This window comes from Phaseolus vulgaris, chromosome 7 (assembly GCF_051622355.1).
Source record: "Phaseolus vulgaris cultivar YP4 chromosome 7, ASM5162235v1, whole genome shotgun sequence".
In the NCBI taxonomy this organism is placed as follows: domain Eukaryota; kingdom Viridiplantae; phylum Streptophyta; class Magnoliopsida; order Fabales; family Fabaceae; genus Phaseolus; species Phaseolus vulgaris.
In genome coordinates this window covers 52,006,936-52,017,393 of record NC_143504.1, presented here as the reverse complement: position 1 = coordinate 52,017,393, position 10,458 = coordinate 52,006,936, and the positions used below count along the sequence as shown (strand labels likewise).

Here is a 10,458-nt window from a genome sequence, read left to right as displayed (position 1 = left end):
CAAAATTAGTCACGTGGCAAAATGTCACGTCAGAGTGAAAATCAGTGACTGACGTCTACAAATACGGCCTATACATCACCTACATGCCTATGTCTTTGCTCAAACACACCTTAACCTTGTCAAATCCTTTCTACTGTTGCAGTTCTCTTCTCTCTCTCTCTGTGTTTGCACTTCCCACTTACCAAAGCCTAATTTCCCACACTCTCTTTCTCTCTCTCTCTCTCTCTCTCTCTCTCTCCTTTCCTTTCTTCCTTTTCCCCAGGTTTTTATTGGAAAAGAAAAACAAGGTCTCGTCCCTTTCCAGGTGCCGTAATAGCTCCACTTTCTTCCCCTTCTTCCCCATCCTTCCTTTTCATCAACTCCCCTTACCCTTCTCTCTCACCGCATCACTCCATCAACAACACACAAAAACAACCTCAAACAATACAAAAAAGAAAAGACTTGCCCCCTTTTTTCTACACCTTCTCTTGTTGGGTTCTTCAAAGTTCGAGCTGATTTCCCTGCCTGTATTCTCAGCTCGAAGAAACCTGCATGGTTTGCACTGTGGGCTAGATTCTTTTGTTGGTTTTCCACAGCATGTGCTCTACTTTTTAAACTTTAGATTTGTGAAAATTCTCTAGTTATATACTATTTATATATATAGTTGGTGGCTGAGAAGAGTGCTTTTCAGTGGAGAGTAGCTAGGGATATCGATGGAAAATTTTTACAAGCTGAACTCTCTCCTGTCTTGTTCCGAGGATGTTGTTAGAGAAGTCAACGTCAACGTTTCCGGTACTGCTGCATCTGAATTGAATCTAGGACTGGTGGCCAATAACTTCCTTCAGCTGGAAGAGCCAGAAAGTTCTGAACGGTTCATCAAGACCCAGATCGCCACTCACCCTCTTTATCCAAGTCTAGTATCTGCTTACATAGAATGCCGAAAGGTTATGGCACTGCCATATCAATTATCTGTTCTTACCTTTTTTCAATTAATTCCGATTCTTCTCTTAAATTCTGCTATGAATATTAAGAATAAATGGTAGTTGCGATTTTTAATTATTGGAAGGTTGGAGCACCGCCAGAACTCGCTTCACTTCTTGAAGAAATAGCCCGTGAAAACCACCCAACGGTTCCTCTTCGTGAGATAGGAGATGATCCTGAGCTTGACGAGTTCATGGTATTCTTCTTTTATATCTTAAACTAATTTCTTTTTGCTTGAGTTAAAAGAAAGGATTGATAAACTTTTTCGGGCATGAAGATTTTAATTGCTGTTGCAACTCATCTCAGGAATCATACTGCGAAGTTCTACATAGATACACGCAGGAGTTGTCCAAGCCATTCAACGAAGCGACCTTGTTTTTGTGTAGTATCGAATCACAACTCAGCAATCTTTGTAAGGGAACATTGGCATTGCCACTGAATAACAACCGCTCAGGTAAACATTTGATTTCGCAACCCATGGCAGCATTGTGTATAAATGGTGCTGCGTCAAAAGAATATGAATATGGACCTTTTTCCATTTATTATCATTATTGTATTGTATTTATGTTTTGTTTTTAGGTGAAGACCAACAAATTGCCCTCTTTTGTACGTTGGAGATGGAGTCGGATTTTGTCTTGTTTAGTGAATATTTAAATTTACATTATGTACTATGACGCCCACGTTACAATTCTCTCACTCCTGTTAAATTGGGTCCTCCCTCCAAAAGTAATACTTAATTTACGACATTCTTAACTTTTTTTTCAGTTGGTCCTGTGTGGAGTGTGTAAATGACCAAGTAACTACTGTAAGTAAAGATGTTCACACTCCTACATGCAACTGCATACTAAAAAAAGGAAAATGTCATTTAAAATAGGAGAGAAAACGATTGTATAGACCCAATAAAGAATTACTTGGTAGAAAAATTGACAGCAATAACTGACTCAGTTGGGAAGGATGTTTTTTAAAATCCTTCTGTCGATGAGAAAATCTTTTGATGGGATATGTGTAAGGACACTTTGAGTCTTGATATACATGTCTTGGTTTTACTGAATCTTTGGAACAAATTCACCTAAACTTTTTTCAGGAAAGGAAAATGATCGGGTACATTGATGTCTTCTTAGCTTTTAACAGTAGTCCATTGTTTTAATTTCATCCTCCCTCTAGCTTTTTTTAATAGCCTGCCATGGATTCACTTAATTGTTTCAATGCATTACAACTTGGTGTAAGACATGGAAGGTGTACCTAGTATTTGACTGAGTATATGAATATTTCAACATGACATGGGAAAAATGTGTATGTATTGTTATTCTGTTGCTTGGAAATTGCATTGGTGCTGCTGTTAGGTTTAATCAGATTCTCATTTAGGTATAACAATCAATGTCTATTTTTTTTAGAGTGTATCAGGAACTTCTAAATGTTGAAGTATATCCTTTGCCTGGTTCTTAACAGTTACTGCTCATCTCTGCTACATCCTAGAATTGAATAATTTAGTTATGCAATATCATGCGAATTATTTATATTGAGGTGATAATAGTTTCATGAATAATTCTAAATTCTTGTACTAAATCACCTTCCAACTTATTAGATAAAGAAAGTATTAAATGTTTTTCAAGTTTGTAGTACATTAGATGTATTTACTTTTCTTTTTTTGAACAAAGTACTATGAAATATTTGTAGGATCACATAACAAAGCTGCATAATCTTTTCATTTGCGATATATGGCTTCTGGGGTCCTGACATATCCAAGTTATGAAAAAGAAAGGTTTTGACTTTTAAGTTTTTGCACGGTGCAATATTATGGGACAATTACCTGAAATTCTTAGTAGAAGTTTTACATTTTGTTTGTATATAGAGAAGTAGTATGTATTTATGGAAGAGACCACATGCATTTTTCTTTTCGTACGTGAAAGCGAAAGAGTCGTGTTGATAAATGAGTAGACTCAGTCCGGAATTAAAAATATTGAAGTGGGGGACCATTTTTGATGAAAAACCATGAAGACATGAAAAAAAAAAGCACCAAAAATGTTGAGAAATGTCTGACTTTGGCTTTTAATAATTGGTGTATAATTTGCTGTACTGACACTCAATAATTGTAGCCAAACTTTTACATCATCTTCAAGTTTGATTCAAGCTTTGGCTTTTCACCCTCATTGATCTTCCTCTGTACTGCACCTTGTTTCTCTTTTATTCCAAGTTCAACCGTCCTCCTTTTTTGGTGAATCGCTAGTTGACCATTATGGAATTGCCTAAGCAAATATTGCTTTTTCATCTTAGTCCTTTGGTTTTCCATTTTGCTATCCTTCACAGATTTAAGAAGTGGTAAAGTTAATTCTGAATAACATGTCATATCTCTTTTGTATCTTTCAGCATTCTTGTCAGATGAGGCAGCTGGGACATCAGAGGATGAATTCAGTTGGGAGAAGATGGAAGCAGTGGAAGTTCAGGAATCTTCTGGCTCCCGCCCCGGTGATCAAGAGCTTAAAGAAATGCTCCTTCATAAGTATGGTGGTTATCTTAGCAGCTTAAGGAAGGAATTTTTAAAGAAAAGGAAAAAGGGTAAACTTCCAAAGGAGGCAAGGAGGATACTCTTGGACTGGTGGAGCACCCACTATAGGTGGCCTTATCCTACGGTAATTCAAATTCATATCATCAAGTGCGTGTTTGTGTATGTTATGTGTATTTCATTCACACAATTTGACCTTATAATATATATATCTGAAGTGTGCCCCTTGAGCAATCAGCAATAATTTGAAAATAGCAATACTCTCTTGTTATTATGCTTATATGTTAAGTTAATACTGCACTAATCAAAATGCTTAAAGCTTGTCAAAAATTGTGACTTGATGATTTGTGTCATGGATTTGTATATAGTATGTTGGTTGCAAAAAATAAGGAGGAAATGGTGAGTTTGTGAAGATGTTTAGTTTGATATAGATGTTTAGTTTTCCATGTGAATAGAATCAACATTGCAGACTTTGATATGAATGGTTTGAAACAAATTGTTTGTTAGGAGGAGGAGAAAGTGCAACTATCAGAAATGACGGGTCTGGATCAAAAGCAGATAAACAATTGGTTCATCAACCAAAGGAAACGGCATTGGAAACCATCTGAAGACATGCGATTTGCCATTATGGATGGTGTAAATGGCAGCGCCATAGGAAGAGGACCTATGTAGTTTATTTCTGCAGTGGAAATGAACCACCGTGTTGATTTTTGGTACTGTACCTTGTGCCTGAGTGATGTGTGCATATGTTCTATTCCTCTAGAACTGTTAATTTTTTTAACCTGCATTTTGTATGTTGCAGAGTAGGTATATGTGCAAGAGTGTAAAAACTGTAGCTACTATGTATATAGGCAACAATCATAATCGATCAACGTTACTGAATCATTATTTTATGACAGTATGGTATAAACTTTGTGTAGTAATGAATACTATAGACCTGTATAACAGTATAAAAATTATATTTTGAAAAATTAACTTCACTTAAGTTGTGCTTGGAGCTGTGTGAGTATTTTTTAGTAAAGTGTAAGTGTAAAGAAAGTGTTAAAATAGTGGATTTGTGAGAAAAATTGATTGAAATTTGTGTGATGATTGTGGAGGTGGAGGAAGAGTTTTAAATTTTTTAAAAAGTGCAAAATGTAAATTAACAAATATATCACTGTATTTAAAAATATTTAAATAATTAAATGTGAGTTATTTTTTTAGATTTGAATTAATTTAAATATCCTAAATTATTTTTGATACTATTGAATAATTTATTTTGATATTATCAAATAATTATTTTTGAAAAATTGAGTTAGTTAATATTATCATATTATCGAAATATAGAAATAATTGTTAAAATAATATTATCTAACATATACAAATTTATTATTATATTTATTTATATTTTTTTTTTAAAAATCTATTAACTGAATTTGATTATATGCGGATAAAGAATACATTTATAATAAAAACTATTATATGTAGAATGAATTGTATAATAAATTTATTTATAAAGAAGAGAAAATATATAAAACTATGAAATATCCTACAATATGATTGAAAAATAATAAAAATAAAATATATTATTATATATATTATTTATATGAATGATAAAGTAAAAAAATAAGGATAAAGCGGAAAAAAACACCATCATTCTAAATGGATTTTTCCTTCAATTTTACACATCACTATTCACATAAATTTACTATTTTCTCTTTCCTACATATCCCTTTGTCAAAATCATGAATATTTCCTAATAGTTGAGACACAATTTTTTATTAGTAAAAATCCATACTAATGGGTGTGGGTAGATAGAAATTAAAAAAAATTATGAAATAAAAACTAATTTTAGATTAAAAAATAATTATAAAAATTAAATTAGAGATCATTTTAGAAACTAAAAAAAATTGGTTTCTAAATCAGTTTATATTATTATTAAATAGTTTCTAAATTGGTATCTAATTATCAAGGTTTTAACTACCAATTATTTAGAAATCATTTAATAATAATAGAAACTAAAATTTTGTTTAGTCTCTAAAATAGTTTCTAATTTAGTCATTATATCAACTAATTATTTGTTGTCTCTAAAATTAATTTTTATTTCTTAATTTTCTTGTAGTGATAATAAAAAAATTAATTAAAAAAATATAATTATAAAGTAGTTGTTGACCTCAAAACATCACTTTGTATTGTATTTAATCAATAACTTCCTTGCTATAACAATTAAAAAAATTGTATAGATCATTGACACATTGCACAAATATATATCACATTGCTAACTTATACGAATGATTTTCGTACTAATTTTTTTAAAATTAAAGTTTGTATTAGTGAGAACAATCAAATAACAAAGTATTAATATTTGATTTTATTGGAAGCTTTTTTATTGGTTTTGTTTAATGTTTAAGAAAGTATATTAGTATTAGTAATAATTTTCATAGAAGACTAAGTTTCCAGATAAGATAGACATCAAAGACAAATAAAAAACCGTAATTATATTTATTATATAAATTCCATAAACGAAATAAGAACCACGTATTTAAAGAATCCAATTGATTAGCATTTGTCGTGCTTGTTTACTGATAGATAATTGCAATTGTACATATATTCCTCTTTTATTATTATTGGAAACAATTTTTATATTGATTTACAAATTTTCTTTTTGTAAAAAAAATATTTTTCAATGAAATATTATATATTTTATTTCAAGATTTTCTCAAATAAACAATCAGTATAATGTTTTTTTGAAAAATAATATTAATAATGACATTAACACAAAGTAATAGGATAAATATTTTTAAAATTGAAATGTTGCGCTCATGGTTTATACTGATAGAAGCGTGAGTGGCATGTGAAAATATTCCACTGGAGTACTTAATAAATATTTGTAGAAATTGAGAACAAATTATATTTAATAAAAAATAATTAGCATTTTGTTCATAACTGTTATTAAAACGAAAAATAATTATTTTATAAGATCAGTGTAAGAAAATTTACACCGATAACTAATTTGAAATCATGATATAACTTATAATATATATATTTTAAAAATTATATATAACCATCTTTGATTAAATGATAGTATTAAAAAACTACACTGTTAATATAATTAAATTAATGTCATAAAGGGATAAATACATAATAGTTTTAAAATGAAAAGAGCACAAAAGGTAATTGTAACCTTATATATTTTATCGATAATATAATTCATTTGCATAAATAATTTTTCCTCGAGAACAATCAAAGATATGAATTTCCTCTATAATCTTTTTTCATTTTTAATATTATTTATCATTTAAAAAATGGAACAACTAGTGCATCTTCACTAAGTTAAATTATATAGTATTGATAGAATTAAAGTGTAATTTATTCAAATATTATTATATTTTCTATATCCAGGATATTTATTAACTTCTCCGACATATAATGATATCTCATATCGCACTTCAGAATATTTTTGAAAAAAAATATTTTTAGATTACAAGAATTTTCATATTTTGGGTGTTTCTTTCTGAACCTATCAGAATTCTTCCGGGCACCCGTCAAATTTTCAAAAATATTATTTAACCATTTTCTTTAATCATATTATTATTTTTAGAAGTTTTTTCTATAACATATTTTTTGGAATTTATAAAATGTATTTTGGAAAATGTTTTCCAAAACATTATTTCTGGAATAAACTTCTGGAACGTATATAATAATGCATTTTCTAATTTTCAAAATAACTTTTTTGGATTGTGTTTCAGAGTGGAAGTAAATTAGATGGAACATTTATTTATTTATTTTATCTATTTGATGGGTGCATAAAGAAATTTGATGGGAGTGTAAGAAAGAAACACCCAAGATTGTGTTCACAAATTAAATAACAAACATCTGTCACCAAACTCCGTCCAAACTACACATTCATTATAGGGTAGTGTAGACAAAAGAAATTGTTTAGTATTTTGTGGGAAAACTTACTGAAGATAAAAAAATTACCAAAAGAAAAATAAAACCAGTTTCATAATTTAACCGAAATGTGATATTTCACTGTATAAACTAAACTTAAATTATAAATAAATTAGTTTGTTTTTCTTTCGTAATTCTTTTAAAATTGTTCCATCATAACCGAAATTAAATTCTAAAGCTAACTTGGTAGTAAAAGATGATTTCGTGGTCTTGTCTTTGGTTTCAGATCTATATGTATTACATAACCTTTGAGAATTCCATAACCAATGTGGACATATGCTGCAAATAATTTCAAAACAGCAAGCATGGATCCTTCTCCCCCTTAATTTCTTTCTTAAAATATTATTTATAAATTTATTTCTGTATAAAGATAATGCGTAATCTTCTAATTTATTCATTAATAAGTGTTATGAGTTAAAGTTCATTTTTATGGGCTGTTGTCATGTTTGTTTTCGGGATCTATCCTTGATTGACTTAACTAATTGTTATTTACAACTCATACACAGTAAAGAGTGCTAGCATATATCCCCCTAAATAATATTATTTTCGTTTCTATAAAATATTTTAATAGGATTATTCTAAGCCACTGGAGTTTGCTAAAGAGTAAAGATGAAGGATTTGATTTGGACAGTTTGCAAAATTACAATCTTCAAGCTTACAGGACAAAAAAAGAAAAAGAAAAAGTTTTCATTTTAGTTTCAACTAGTTTCTGTTTTATGTGACTTCCTTCGGTTGAGGGCAAGAAATATATTCACAATCTAGTAGAGTATCCAGAGGTTACCAATCCCTACAAAGACATCTAAGCAAAGACATTGAAGAAAAACACTGATAATCAACTTAAAATTTGAGCAATTACCAAATATATGAACTTCAATTTCATCTCAGTTCAGAATCTTCATATGTTTCATAGCTGTGAGGTTCAGTAGATTCCTAGGCATTGGATTCTTCGTTGGGAGATGATTTGCCAGCACTGGAAACCGCCTTCAGAGCTTACCTAAAATTTGAGCAAATATCAGCATATGAATTTCACATTTTCATCACAGTTCAGAATCTTTGTATGTTTCATAGCTCTGACGTCCAGTTGATTCATCGGCATAGGATTCTTCACTGGGAGGTGATTCATACGCATATGATTCTTCACTGGGAGGTGATTCATAAAATTTGGAGCCTTCAGAGCTGTCATAAACAGGAGTTTCGCCAAAAAGGGAACTTTCAGGTGGTTCAGATTTTTCGCGAACTACAATTTCTCCTGTCTGAACAAATTGCAACAACAACTGCAGTCCATTGACCACATCATAAACCATCAATCCTATTCTACCACCAACCCAACTGCCCAAGTGACTTCCAACTAGATAGCCAAATCTACCAAGCCTTTGCTCCCCGAGGAACCCTCCACCATAAGTACCAAACAAAGTACCACTGCCCCTAAGAAAACCTTCAGTTAAAGTACCACCATAGTAAATAGCTTCAAAAAAATCCCATCCAGAAGAGATGATGGGACCTATAATCCGCTTGGCTTGACGGGAAGCCAATTTCGCTGCCTTCTTACCTTCTTTCTGTGCATGTTTTGCTGAATCTGTTGGGGACATCCCCTGACCAACAGCATGAACAAGGGCAGACTCAATTGCACGAATCCTTGCACTTTCAACATGAGAAGATCTGATATTGTAAAAATAGAGCTTCACGCCTTCCTTCACAGCACATGCTACTGTCCCAGAACCCATATCAAAGCAATTTAAGATCGTAAACTTTCCACTCTGGGATGACCCATCCTCTCCAACAAGTTCCCTGCATTTTTCAGCTGAAAGGAGCAACTTACGTATGAGTTAAATCCTTCAAGTATTGAATATAAATCAATTTAATTTCCAAGTAGGCATACTTTACAAATGTTTAGAGATCAATTCGAAGGGTTTTTCAGTTTTTGAGATATTAATTGGCATGATTTATAATACTTGAGATTGCTTATATAATTTTCTTTTTTTCTTGTTTAGGAATTGAAGAAGTGACCTATTTTCTGGAAAAAACCACGAGTTAGTTTATTTGTTTTTGTTCTGCTATGGTATGACAACACAAGAAGAAAAACATATCAATACAACAGTTCCAAGGAATTCATTAGAATCCATGCTACTGATAGAAATATGAAAATATTCTCTCAATCAATCCTTTACTTCTCGTAATATAAAAACCAGCCGTAGTTGTTCTTCACCAAAAAATCCTACCCTGCCTCAACGGTAACCGTATCGAATTTGCAGATATTTGAGATCTGTTATTGGGGAGGGTCCTCGTGCACCTCAGATCTTAATTTTACAGAAAAAATTGAATTGAGGGAGATGAACAAAGTAAAATACCTGTGAAGCTGAGAGCAACGATGGCAAGCACAGAGATGAGCAGATGAAGCCTCCTACTCTCGAAATCCATGGCAATGGCAGAAAACCCTAACTAAGCCTCGAGATTATAGAGAATGTAAAGTCTATAGCAGCCACTTTGAAAGTGAATGCTTCAGAGAGGGGGAAGAATCTTGATGCGTAAACAACCGTGACTTCTCCGCGGCCTCCACTCGGCGATGACATTGACCGTTGACTACAATACGGGCAAAACAAAAAACAAACCGTCTAGAAGGAACCACAGAGTGGTGGGCTAAACCTATGGTCCCAAACTAACTACTTGAAGCATATTTACTATCAGAACTCCCTAAGTTACTATAGAACTCCTCGAAAAATTTGGCAAATATTTGCCTTTTGACAAAAATACCCCTGTAACGAAAATATCCCTGCCACTTTCATTACATAACACAAGAAAATTAAGTTTTTGTAGTGTATCTTATTAAGATTTTGTCAAAACGCATTACCAAAACATGCTTTTGCAGTATAATTACAAAATTATTGAAATAAAAAAAAAAACTTATTTCCTTTACATTTTGGGGTGTGAGACGTTAGGGATATTTTAATCCAAAATAAAATTAGTAATAAATTTTGGATAGTCATTTTAAAAGAGTGATTAATTTTTTTAGAATTTTTGAAATATTTTGTAATAAAAATATGTGGTTTGGGTAAAGAATGATAAAA

At 31.4% G+C, this 10,458-nt stretch overlaps 2 protein-coding genes across 3 annotated transcripts; one reads left to right on the top strand and one right to left on the bottom strand.

The window, feature by feature from the left end:
* The first annotated feature begins 395 nt into the window (after positions 1-395).
* LOC137830079 (homeobox protein knotted-1-like 1) lies at positions 396-4,361 on the top strand. Of its 2 annotated transcripts, XM_068637196.2 has the most exons (6): positions 396-534; positions 644-923; positions 1,046-1,156; positions 1,267-1,414; positions 3,328-3,590; positions 3,971-4,361. In XM_068637196.2, the coding sequence occupies exons 2-6, from the start codon at positions 693-695 to the stop codon at positions 4,133-4,135; spliced, it is 918 nt and encodes a 305-aa protein (XP_068493297.1). In that variant the 5' UTR covers positions 396-534; positions 644-692; the 3' UTR covers positions 4,136-4,361. The 2 variants fall into 2 exon arrangements, with proteins under 2 accessions (XP_068493297.1, XP_090161492.1); XM_090305366.1 differs by lacking the exons at positions 396-534; positions 3,328-3,590; positions 3,971-4,361 and adding an exon at positions 1,540-1,713 and having other exon boundaries at positions 549-923.
* A 3,764-nt stretch (positions 4,362-8,125) lies between these two features.
* LOC137830078 (uncharacterized) lies at positions 8,126-10,066 on the bottom strand. The gene is made up of 2 exons (XM_068637194.1): positions 9,742-10,066; positions 8,126-9,194 (listed from the first exon to the last, which is right to left on the bottom strand). Exons 1-2 carry the CDS (start codon positions 9,809-9,811, stop codon positions 8,431-8,433), a joined length of 834 nt encoding a protein of 277 aa, XP_068493295.1. The 5' UTR covers positions 9,812-10,066; the 3' UTR covers positions 8,126-8,430.
* Between the last annotated feature and the right edge of the window lie 392 nt (positions 10,067-10,458).

Coding starts and splice junctions, on each gene's coding strand:
- LOC137830079 (XM_068637196.2), top strand. CDS start 693: ATGGAAAATTTTTACAAGCTGAACTCTCTCCTGTCTTGTTCCGAGGAT. Junction 924..1,045: donor CTTACATAGAATGCCGAAAG/GTTATGGCACTG, acceptor AATTATTGGAAG/GTTGGAGCACCGCCAGAACT. Junction 1,157..1,266: donor CTGAGCTTGACGAGTTCATG/GTATTCTTCTTT, acceptor AACTCATCTCAG/GAATCATACTGCGAAGTTCT.
- LOC137830078 (XM_068637194.1), bottom strand. CDS start 9,811: ATGGATTTCGAGAGTAGGAGGCTTCATCTGCTCATCTCTGTGCTTGCC. Junction 9,195..9,741: donor CGTTGCTCTCAGCTTCACAG/GTATTTTACTTT, acceptor TGCTCCTTTCAG/CTGAAAAATGCAGGGAACTT.